The sequence below is a fragment of the Ranitomeya variabilis genome, chromosome 3 (genome assembly GCF_051348905.1).
Source record: "Ranitomeya variabilis isolate aRanVar5 chromosome 3, aRanVar5.hap1, whole genome shotgun sequence".
Taxonomy (NCBI): domain Eukaryota; kingdom Metazoa; phylum Chordata; class Amphibia; order Anura; family Dendrobatidae; genus Ranitomeya; species Ranitomeya variabilis.
This window is the reverse complement of record NC_135234.1, coordinates 617,881,352-617,894,003: the sequence shown is the minus strand read 5'-3', so window position 1 is coordinate 617,894,003 and position 12,652 is coordinate 617,881,352. Positions and strand designations below refer to the sequence as shown.

General features: G+C 47.2%; 1 protein-coding gene across 7 annotated transcripts in view; it reads right to left on the bottom strand.

Moving 5' to 3' along the window:
- LRCH1 (leucine rich repeats and calponin homology domain containing 1) overlaps positions 1 to 11,030 on the bottom strand; it is a 326,296-nt gene extending 315,266 nt beyond the window's left edge. For 4 of the 7 annotated variants that reach the window (XM_077297387.1, XM_077297385.1, XM_077297382.1 and 1 more), the window contains exon 1: positions 10,547 to 10,949. In XM_077297387.1, the coding sequence (XP_077153502.1) occupies positions 10,547 to 10,802 (256 nt within the window). In that variant the 5' untranslated portion in view covers positions 10,803 to 10,949. Of the gene's footprint in view, positions 1 to 9,295; positions 9,433 to 10,546 lie in introns of those variants that run through there. The other 3 variants (XM_077297384.1, XM_077297389.1, XM_077297388.1) reach the window with 3 other exon arrangements.
- Positions 11,031 to 12,652: the final 1,622 nt, after the last annotated feature.

Below are 12,652 nucleotides of genomic sequence, written 5' to 3'. Positions count from 1 at the left end.
GTGAGTTATGAACAGAACACACAAAAACATCCTTTGGATTATTTATCCAAGCATAAAAAGCTTTAGAACCATAACCTACACGTACTGGCAGTGCAGGTGAAGGGTACGACGATAAAGCCGATAGCATGGCATGAGATAGGTGATGTGAAAGTCACCTGTTATCTCATCCATTGTCTATCATAATGAGGTCTCCGCTTTGTGAACATACAGCATTAATCATGTGCCGCCCCCTAATCATGACCCCCCTCCAGGGATCTCTTATTAGCCTCCATTGCCACAGGATCTGTCCTCCATAATGCGATAACACGTTTAATCTGCTTGTTTGTATCCTGATGATCTGCTCGAATATCTATATATATAATTACCTAAGGGGTACTTCCGTCTGTTTCTAACTTCCGTCTGTCTGTAACGGAAATCCTGGGTCGCTGATTGGTCACGGCTGGTCATGACCAATCAGCGATGTTGGGGCGGGATTAAACACCGCTTCACTTTTTACTATTGATGTTGACTATGCAGTATCAATAGTAAAAACATAGAATGTTAAAAATAATAATTAAAAAAAAAACCATTATATTCTCACCTTCCGAAGTCCGCCGCAGCCTTTCCCGCTCCTCGCGCTCCAGTCCCAAGAATGCATTGCGCATTCTCGCGAGACCGCTATATGATCATGGGTTATTGCCGGTAGGCATTACTGGGAACGGAGCATCGCGAGGAGCATCGGTAAAGGCCTCGGCTGGATCCGGGACCGACGGAAGGTGAGTATATAACTATTTTTTATTTTAATTGTTTTTTTAACAGGGATATGGTGCCCACATTGCTATATACTACGTGGCCTGTGTTATATACTGCATGGGCTGTGTTATATACTGCATGGGCTGTGTTATATACTGCGTGGGCTGTGTTATATACTACGTGGGCTGTGCTATATACTACATGCCTGTGCAATATACTACGTGCCTGTGTTATATAATGTGTGGGCTGTGCTATATACTACGTGCCTGTGCTAAATACTATGTGGGCTGTGCTATATACTATGTGGCTGTGTTATATACTTTCTTGGGCTGTGTTATATACTGCGTGGGCTGTTATATACTACGTAGCTGTGCAATATACTACATGGCTATGCTATATACGTCGGCTGTGTTATATACTATGTGGCTGTGCTATATACTACGTGGGCTGTGCTATATACTACGTGGCTGTGTTATATACTGCGTGGGCTGTGTTATATACTGCGTGGCCTGTGTTATATACTACGTGGCTGTGCATTCTAGAATACCCGATGCGTTAGAATCGGGCCACCATCTAGTTTCTCAATAATATCCTTTATTATGTGAGCAGAACAGGTGATTTTCCCTCTAAGTGTCAGTTGGGACTTCTGTTGGGAGTTCGATGTATCGGCCTTGGGTGTATCGGCCATGGCATCCCAGGGTGCAGGAGACTAATATTGTAGGACTTGTGGAGAGGCCTGATGTGACGTGCCAAAATAACAGAGGAAAGTACAATAGTTCAATAAGTATTTAAAGGGGTTGTCCGTGATGAAATGAAAAGCTGACAGTCACTCAATAGTGACTGCAGACTGCCAAATCATATCAGTGTGCACTGCACACACTTTCACGATCACCCTAGAATCACAACCCCATTGTATTCCCCATGCGGATGGTCGATCAGAGACACAGTGATGGATGATGATGTCCCAATCTTTTCTCATGTGATTGCACGGACTGATACCACCTGTCACAGTATTTCATCAATGAAGACTAAAGGTTGACTCTATACATATTGGTACCATTTTTCAAGGCAAATTTAAAAAACCTCTGCATAAAAAAAATAATACTAATTAGTGATTAGCGATCTTAAGAAATGAAGGCCTATGTGTATCATACGTAGAAGCTTGTGCTTGAACCACAGCACAGTTAACAGAACTGATATATTACCACACTACATATGTAGTCTAAAAGCCAGACACAGATACAGGATGGCCGGGGCGCACCGCTGCTGTCTATCGCAGGTCTGGACAAATCCCGGGAGACAATAAGCCAGAAGGCTGCTATTACTGTAGTGATTACATTCACACAAGGGAGATCTGTAACAGAAGAGATCTGGAACAGAAGAGATCTGTAACAGACATTTGTAGGACTGAAAATCAGCTGCATTCTCCTGAATGGTACTGCAGCATATGCATCGATTTCTGCAAACGCCATTCACACTAATGAGACAGTCACAGATAATTCTGAAACAAATCTGCTATATATATTTATACACCATTTTTGCACGGTACGAGCTGAAGTTTTTTCATTTTTACTTAATTTTTTTTTTTTTTCTTCATTTACCTGGGGGACTTGAACCTGTGATCACTTTCTCAATACACTGCAATACTGTAATCTATTTATATAATTGCCTTAAATTGTCTGTCATCCACTTCCGTCTGGACATCCTTGAATCCCACAATCCACCGCGCCGCAGCGGAAGTATGCCAACCGCCATATTGGAATACCCAAGTGATGGGTATTCCAATATGGCACCCGCTGGTGGTACCAGGCCCTTGTGCAGTACCACCAGCGGGTCATCGCTGGACCTTCCAGGTCGGCGGGGGAGCCGCAGCTGTCCATCATACTCACCTTCTCCCGGCGCGTCTCTGTATGTCCCTTCTTTTCTGGCGCTGGCAGCTTCTTCCTGTGTTCAGCGGTACGATGTGACCGCTGAACATAGGAAGAAGCTGCCGGCTCCCGGAGACCATCTGTCAATGAGAAGCTGCCAGGGACCGCGCCGGGAGCAGGTGAGTATAACGGGGGAGGGTGAGCATTCTGATATTCACCTGTCCCCATTCCACCACAGCGTGCCGCTCCGTCTTCCACGTCCTCTGGCTGTGACGTTCAGGTCAGAGGGCGTGATGACATGTTTAGTGCGCGGCAGTGGAACGCGGACAGGTGAATATCGCAAGTGCCAGGGGCCTGCTCAGGACAAGAGGTGAGTATGTCTTTTTTTTTTTATCGCAGCAGCAGCTTATGGGGCACGTGTTTCTATGGAGCATCTTATAGGGCCATAACCAACCATTATGCAGCATTATATGGGGCACGTTTTCTATGCAGCATCTTATGGGGTCATAATCCACCTTTATGCAGCATTATATGGGGCACATTTTCTATGGAGTATCTTATGGGGCCACAATCAAAATTTATGCAGTATTATATGGGAGAATCTCAGTGCTGCAAAGCCTGCCCCCCATCAGGACGTCACCACCCTCCTGATGCGACAGCATCGGGCCTCCATCTAGTATAGCAATATATGGTAAAATTACCTCTCTCTTGCGAATCCCCAGCACCAGATATAGAAACATTGCAGACACGTTCAGCAAGGCCTCACAGCTGCCATGAAGATGCCAATAGCATTCAGATGGTTAGGATCCGTGGATGTCGAAAAGAAGACCTTACCCCCATTTCCTATCTCTTATATGCTGCTGTCACGATTGCCGCTGAGCCATTCATTCAGTCCGTACATCTGCTGTACATGAACGGAAGATCTTGCAAGTATAAACCCAGGCAAAGATAGGTTCCCCAGGCACCACTGACCCCAAAACTTGATGGGTTCACTGTCCTTGTATAATGTGCTCTGTGGACCTTTTCTTTACATAACAGGTCACATGTATCATCATACTCTGTACTTCATGATTATACCGATTTAAAGCGAACCTGTCGGCAGGATTTAGCTAAGTAAACTACAGACAGTGTCATGTTGCCGCTGTTATACTTATTAAAATGATACGTGGGGTGAAGAAATCCGTCTTGTCTTTCTTGTATACTCAGTGTTAAATTGCCGTCACTCGTTCAGTATTTGGTCAGTATTTTACATCAGTACTTGCAAGCCAAAACCAGGAGTGGGTGATAAATGCAGAAGTGGTGCATAAGTTTCTATTATACTTTTCCTCTAATTGTTCCACGCCTGGTTTTGGCTTACAAATACTGATGTAAAATACTGACCAAATACTGCTAGTGTGACGGCAGCCTTAGAAGTTGTCAGTTAATGATATGCCCGTGTTTCAGGGCGGGACTGTAGGCAAAGTCTTATCTTCCTGCTCTAAGCCAGAGAAATCAAGGAAAGACCTAACCACAGGCCGCCCCGAAGCACAAACAGTTTGTCTCTCTCTCTGTCTCTATGATGAGGAACATATTTGTGCTTCGGGGCGGCCTGTGGTCAGGTCTTTCTTTGATTTCTCTGGCTTAGAGCAGGAAGATAAGACTCTGCCTACAGTTCTGCCCCGGAGCAGGGGCATCGCATTAACTGAAAATATCTAACACTGATTACACAAGAACCACAAGACGGATTTCTTCATCCGAGGTATCATTTTAATCAGTGTAACAGAGGCAACCTGACACTGTCTGTAGTTTATTTAGCAAAATCCTGCTGACAGGTTCGCTTTAAACAGGTATATTCATGAAAACGTCTAACACTGCGCCAACTTAACAATGCCTGTAGTTTACTTTAGCAAAATGCTGCAGACAGGTTCTCTTTAAATGTGTATCTACATACTGGCACTATCTGATAAGGAGGACACTAATGCTAAATTCAAGATTTAATCACGATTTATTTAGATATGGATTCTACACCTAAATCCTCATCAAATTCTCTGATATTCTGTATCCAATCCAAGTGAATGAAATATTTCACACCCAATTCACATGCAGCATAGAAATCTGATCAGAATAATTTCTTGCTTGGCTTGCGAAACAAAAAAGCTGCAGATTAGCTACACTGAATGACATGGGGGGTTATTTTCATGCGAATCGACTGGCGTATCTGGATTCTGTTAGCAATAAATGTCATAGGAAAATTCTGAATGTGTAAGCATAACGTAGGGGTGATCCTGAATGATTTTGCTTTGTGGACAAAGTAAAAAATCACGAATAGTAAAGAGTCAAAAATACTTAGTAAAGATGGGAGTGAAAAGTTTTAAAGGGAACCTGTCACCCCCTCCCACACACACACACCTTGTGCAGCAGTAATGCTGCATTCTGACAAGGTGGCTCTTTTAGTTCTGGGTGTTGTAACTGCCGAAATAATCAGTTTTATAATTTGTCCTAAATACCTTTCTTCAGTCCTGGAGGCAGGCCTTTCCCCCCTGCTTCAGACGCCACACAGCCGTCACTCAAATCTTCTTGGCGCCGGGCGCCGCCTCCTCACTGCTGTTTTGAAATGAGCCGGCGCCTGCGCTCTTTTCTCCTGCCTTGGGCAGGCGCAGTGAGAGCTGCCCATCCGTCCTCATATGCAGTCTAGTGGACTGCGCCTGTGCGGCCGCCCTGCCTGTTAATCCCAGCCCCGTAGTATGAATAAATCAGAAGACACTGCGGGGCAGGGATTCACAGGCAGGGCGACCGCACAGGCGCAGTCCACTAGACTGCATATGAGGAAAGACGGGCAGTGCTCACTGCGCCTGCCCAAGGCAGGAGAAAAGAGCGCAGGCGCCGGCTCATTTCAAAACAGCGGTGAGGAGGCGGTGCCCGGCGCCAAGAAGATTTGAGTGACGGCTGTGTGGCGTCTGCTGCAGGGGGGAAAGGCCGGCCTCCCTGACTGAAGACAAGGTATTTAGGACAAATTATAAAACTGATTATTTTGGCAGTTACAGCACCCAGAACTAAAAGAGCCACCTTGTCAGAATGCAGCATTACTGCTGCACAAGGTGGCTCTTTTAGTTAAAAACGCCTGGGGGGGTGGCAGGTTCCCTTTAAGCACAATTTCCTCACAATATAATTTCATCCCTGTTATGCCCACATTTACATCCTTGGTCTACTCATGTGAGCCTTATATAAGCACAATTACATCCAGTATCATGGACACTTCGCCAGATCTCATTAACGACGCTGTTAAAATTCCTAAAATAGAATGAATGAGAAGAGCCACATTCTGCAGGCTGGGCAATTCAGGGGCAATGTGTAACATAACTCACAGACCAGCAGCTGACCTGCAGACCACAAAGAGGCAAGATATCAACATTATTTCCCCTGTCTTCTAAAAATACCAGCATGGGAAGAAGGATTGGTGGTGAATACATTACTTTACTACTTACAGCTTTTGTTTAATTTGGTTCTTACTCAAAAGCAATAAAAGTAACACAATAAGGATGCGGTGTATGCAGCAAAAGCACAAAAAGTCCTAAAGACTGTTTCAAATCATCATTAATTATCTCTGCTGTTGATCATAGTTTCATTAAAAGAGAATAAACCAAATATTGATTGATCATAGACAACTAGCTATGATATAAAGTACTAATGAAAACAGATGTAGAACACGACTGATCCAGGGAGCAAAAAGTAAAATAAATGGAAAAGTCTTCTTCTTTAATAACTGCATGGAAGTGGCCAGTTCCATGTAAGACGCCCACAGGGCTGGTTATACTGTGGTTTTTCCATCAGGAACCAGACACTGACTGCATTTTTGCTGCCATGTATGTTTTGTTCTAAACTACTCCAGCGTTTCAGAGAACATATATATTGAAAAGCCAACGGGAACTATGGGGCCGATTCATTACCGTTGCGAGTGCCAGTTCTAATGAAGGGCTAGTTGGAGTATGAAGCGTAAACTTTACTAAGAGGCGCAAGCCACATAATGAATATTCTTAGTGGCATCCAGGGACTGGAGTATAACTTCTGACATACAAAACTCCGGCCCTTGTGCTGAATTTGACGGGTAGGTGTAGCCATGCTCCGTTCCTCTCTCTCTGCTCCGCAGCTTCACCCATTTTGACTGGGCTGCTCCAAAATGGCGTGAACACGCCCAAAGTTGCAAAACTTTTGGGTAACTCTCCAAAGAGTATTTTTAAGCAAATTTTCTGCTGAAAACACTTTGATGAATTGCCACCTATATGTCTCAGATGACTAGACAGAGGACAGTCCCTGGTGTCTTCTCCCCACCCCTCACACAATGACTGACAAGTTACTCCGTATTAGACATGAGCGAATATGTTCGGAATTGTTCGCCGAATCTGAATTTGCCATATTCGTGCCATATTGGTACCCTATCCGTGCCGAATTGATGTTTGATGATTGATTCTGAACATATTCTGTCATTTCTACTCCTAGTGACTCCAATGACATTTGGCTGTGTATTGCAAATACAATATTCGCCGTCAATCGTAACCGGATCCGAATTTTGAAAAATTCGCTCCACTCTACGCCCTATACATACAGAGGGAGACCTGCCAGTCCAGCCATGGACCTGCCTCTTGGACTAGTCACCTGAGACACATAGCTCCCATCAGCTTCTCAAAGTATGTTTTCTCTAAAACAATGCAGCAGTTCAGAGTGAAACATCCACGGCTGCAACAATGTAACCAGTGTCTGATTCATGCTGCCAGCGGTTTAGGTGACATGAATTTCATGAGAGGTTCCCTTTAAATAGGACTTGTCACTGACTGACATTCAGCAACGTCTTCCAACATCATAGAGATACTATGACAGTCGCATTGATCTGCGCACATCATTCTTGCAACACTGTAAATCATGTGAATGTGTGTTGGCCATACATGAGGAGATGTATACCGCAGATCCTTTTTCACTGCAAGGTGTATTGAACATACTGGTTGTGTATGGCTGATATGAGACACGTTGAGCAGGCAGTTTTGCATTTTTGGTATTAAACACATTGAACATACTGGTCGTTTATTTTCGTCATGAGACACAAATAATATACTGATTTTGTCTTCTATGTCCACTGTTCAAAGATATTGGAAATCATTATGTTTATGTCAATCTTTACCAAACACAGCAGATAGACATCAATAATAAATGAAGTGCCAAACAGCAGTGTAATCCTAAAACAAATTGCTAACAAAACTTTTTTTCTTGTATGCAAAACAACATTCATTTTCTACACTAATGACGGCTGCTGAACATAGACTGCGAATCGGGGGCCCCCAAGTGTTACATTGTCAGGCTTGTCCTAAATAGAAACAACACTTTTATACAAACAGTACAAGAGAAGATAGAAACTTTGTCATATACTGTACTTTATTGGCGAAAAATGCTTCTTTCCCTACTTAAGAGCCACTTGTTCCCTACACTGATCATTCACTCTCAAATCTGTCTACAGATCTGTCTTCAGTGAGAAATCAAATTACACCTGCTGCTATAAAACTCCATGAAAAGCAGGGGGGAAGATGAATGGAACTAAAAGAAGAAATGCACAAGAAGTAACTGCTGAGGCTTCTAGTGAAGGTGAAAAAACTGCTAAAAAATACAGTATGCAAGTCATATAATGGCCAGAATTCCTTATGTAGAAACGTGACAGCTAATTCAGAAACCAAAAACTCACCTGAAAGTGAAATTACACTTTAAAATCGTAACTAAACCTTTTGATTGATTTTCCTACTTAACAGGGACTTGAGGTGTGTGCAGATTGGTTAGGGGTCTGGATCATTAGACCTTCACCTATTGTGCACAGGGGGCTCTCAGGATCCGGACAATTCAAGTGCCTGCTAAATATGAAAAAAAAAAAAACAAGAAGAAAGTTTAGTTTCTCTTTAAACTTTTCTGGCTTCAAAGTGGCACAGAAGCAAACACTGACATGTGATCCACTTGCTATTAAACACCAGTATGCAGGACTCAATGAGAGCTGGGGGGCTCAATTGACAACTCGCCCGTGCTGCAATTTATCAATTTATTCAATGTATCTCATTCATCCAATGAATGGAAAGTGGAGTACCAGAAGAAGGCATGTTTCGCCGATCTTCATTTGAAAACGATGCATTAGAAAGATATGGCCAGGCATCTAAAATTAATAAAAAATACGAAATTCATCAGCATATATCAAGGAAAGAGAAGGAGTGGTGTAAGACGGAGAGTTGCGCTGAGAATGCTTTTCGAAGCTGTGGGCAAGATTAAAAAGTCCTATATCCAATGAGTTAATCACTGTTTGTACAACAACATTGAAAAATGTCTTCCCCATTTCATTCAGTTTCAGCAGATGACATTATTTGCCATTCACATTTCTGCATTGTAGCCTGCACTGGCACAGGATGGGTTATATACGGTAACTTTACACATAAAGCAATCACTATATACAGGGATACACAATTAGCCTACAGATCATCCAGACGTGACGAGTGCATTATGCTGCTATCATTGCCGCCGGTGTGAGACTGCAGAGATCTGTCACTAAACTGGTTCCACGGCACGCTGGCACAATCACTGGCATGGGACGTGACTATTAAATCTGCATACAGTATATCCTATGGAGAAACCTGTTTGCATTACAAGCACATTACAAAACTAGTGGGCACATTAGCTAGAACGTAATATACCTATATGCAAGTAAGAATGTGTGGGGGCGTTGTTCTTCTCCGGTCACGACCAACCTGCTTTTGCGAGGCAAAGATTGCTGACACTGGGAAAGCTGTGTCCAGGGATGACATTCTGATATCCGACCATGTAAAGTCCCCGGTGCCATAGCTTTACAGCATCTCTCCACTGCAGCAAAGGCTTCATTCACACAGGATTTAGGGCCAAAATCATAATCAAATCCACTGACATTTCACATCGGCTGCATGTAAAGGTAAAAGCTCCAGAAAACCTGACATAAAAGAGCATGCTTGTTCTTCTTGTAGATTAAGAACACATGGATTAGCGCTATTGAGTGGGGCGAAACCTCATCCGCATCCTCAGGCGTTCACAGGGCACATTTGTAGCAGAAATGTAGCAGTGTCATCTTCAGCTTTCTGGAGAAGATCCTCTAGTAAAGTCACATCCTCAACAAGTAAACATACCCTTAAAGGGGTTGTCTCATCTTCTGGTCAGGAGAGTACTCCTCCAAAGCCGCCCGGCTTCCTGCTTGCCGGAGGTTGGTTGATGACAGTTTTGGACAAACTACATAGTGGAGCCAGTGGCCTGAAGTGTGCTCTCTCCAACGCTGCAAACAGAAGGCGCTTTACAGCATCGGAGAGCTTCAGAGCAGCGCTTACAAGCTCAATAGAAAAGACCTTGAAAGCACGGTATGGCTACTGCTGCTAAACTGCAGTGGTCGGTAACCTAGGCAATGAGCAGCTAATTAAAAATCCCTCTGTTCTTGAGAATAACGATGATATAAATAACAAGTAAATTGCAAAATTACCTTTTTTTAAGGCACTTTGCAAAATTTTCCCCATTAAAGATGACGAGACAACCCCTTTAATTGGAATCCAGTGTAGGGACGGCGCACTATGACACACGCATGTTCTAGGGCAGTAGTTGCCCTGGCCACACTCTATAAGCCCTGCTGGATGCATCAGTGGCCACATAGGACTGGGGCCATGCCTGGCACACTTCATGGCTCAGAAGGCAGCAGATAAGTGGCCTGGACATCTTGGGTGCCATCACTTGTCCATATGGATGGTTCTTACACCTCGGACTCACTCCCATAGAGCTGGGATGCCCCTTTACCTGGAGGAAGGCTGGGACACCATGGTCTGCAGGCTGGCACATCAGCACTGTGCACACAGAATACCAATCTCCCACACTGGGCACCAACTTCCCAGCCTCCCCTCCCGCCAGGGGTTAATGCCGCCCGCTCTCCTCACCTGCCTGCACGGTGTCGGACAGATCATGGGTCCCCGAAGTCCTGGGGAATTCCTTCAGCTTCCTGGCACTGAGGCTCAGGATGCCGGAGTTTGCCGCCTCCTCCAGGGCTCTCTCCAGCCCCCGGTTGAAGGGCAGGTTCAGGCTGAAGTTGGGGACTCCAGTGACAGCGCTGTGCTGCTGCGGGTACTGGGACTGGAGCAGGGCGCTGACCGGGAGGCTGGAGAACGGCTGACACTCGCTTCCCAGCGTCGCCATCTTCCCTCCCGAGCGCTGTCTGGGCTGTATCTCTGTACAGTATGGAGGAGTCAGGCAGCTGCCGCAGCAGCAGCACCGAGAGCTTTCCTGTAGGTTTCCTGCCTTCTGGAGTGTGGAGGCAAAGGGCGCATGTCCTCCCCCTGCTGTATATCCTGCCTGCACTGAGGTACCAGCAATTCTTCCTCACAAGCTGCTTCCTGCCACACACAAAACTTCTCCACATGTGACAACTCCTCAGCAGAGGGAGAGCCCTGCATACACCCCAAGGAGAGCCCTGCATACACCCCAAGGAGAGCCCTGCATACACCCCAAGGAGAGCCCTGCATACACCCCAGGAGGAGCCCTGCATAAACCCCAGGGAGAGCCCTGCATACACCCCAGGGAGAGCCCTGCATACACCCCAGGAGGAGCCCTGCATACACCCCAAGGAGAGCCCTGCATACACCCCAGGAGGAGCCCTGCATACACCCCAAGGAGAGCCCTGCATACACCCCAAGGAGAGCCCTGCATACACCCCAGGGAGAGCCCTGCATACACCCCAGGGAGAGCCCTGCATACACCCCAGTAGGAGCCCTGCATACACCCCAAGGAGAGCCCTGCACCCCAGGGAGAGCCCTGCACCCCAGGGAGAGCCGTGCAAACACCCCAAGGAGAGCCCTGCATACACCCCAGGGAGAGCCAAACACCCCAAGGAGAGCCCTGCATACACCCCAGGGAGAGCCCTGCATACACCCCAAGGAGAGCCCTGCATACACCCCAGGGAGAGCCCTGCATACACCCCAAGGAGAGCCCTGCACCCCAGGGAGAGCCCTGCATACACCCCAGGGAGAGCCCTGCACCCCAGGGAGAGCCCTGCATACACCCCAGGGAGAGCCCTGCATACACCCCAGGGAGAGCCCTGCACCCCAGGGAGAGCCCTGCACCACAGGAAGAGCCCTGCATACACCCCAGGGAGAGCCCTGCATACACCCCAAGGAGAGCCCTGCATACACCCCAGGGAGAGCCCTGCATACACCCCAAGGAGAGCCCTGCATACACCCCAGGGAGAGCCCTGCATACACCCCAGGAGGAGCCCTGCATACACCCCAAGGAGAGCCCTGCATACACCCCAAGGAGAGCCCTGCATACACCCCAAGGAGAGCCCTGCACCCCAAGGAGAGCCCTGCATACACCCCAGGGAGAGCCCTGCATACACCCCAGGGAGAGCCCTGCATACACCCCAGGGAGAGCCCTGCATACACCCCAGGGAGAGCCCTGCATACACCCCAAGGAGAGCCCTGCATACACCCCAAGGAGAGCCCTGCATACACCCCAAGGAGAGCCCTGCATACACCCCAGGGAGAGCCCTGCACCCCAGGGAGAGCCCTGCATACACCCCAAAGAGAGCCCTGCACCCCAGGGAGAGCCCTGCATACACGCCAAGGAGAGCCCTGCATACACCCCAGGGAGAGCCCTGCATACACCCCAGGGAGAGCCCTGCATACACCCCAGGGAGAGCCCTGCACCCCAGGGAGAGCCCTGCACCACAGGGAGAGCCCTGCATACACCCCAGGGAAAGCCCTGCATGCACCCCAGGGAAAGCCCTGCATGCGCCCCAGGGAGAGCCCTGCATACACCCCAGGGAGAGCCCTGCATACACCCCAGGGAGAGCCCTGCATACACCCCAGGGAGAGCCCTGCATACACCCCAGGGAAAGCCCTGCATACACCCCAGGGAGAGCCATGCATACACCCCAGGGAGAGCACTGCATACACCCCAAGGAGTGCCTGCTTACACCCCAAGGAGAGCCCTGCATACACCCCAGGGAGAGCACTGCATACACCCCAGGGAGAGCCCTGCATACACCCCAG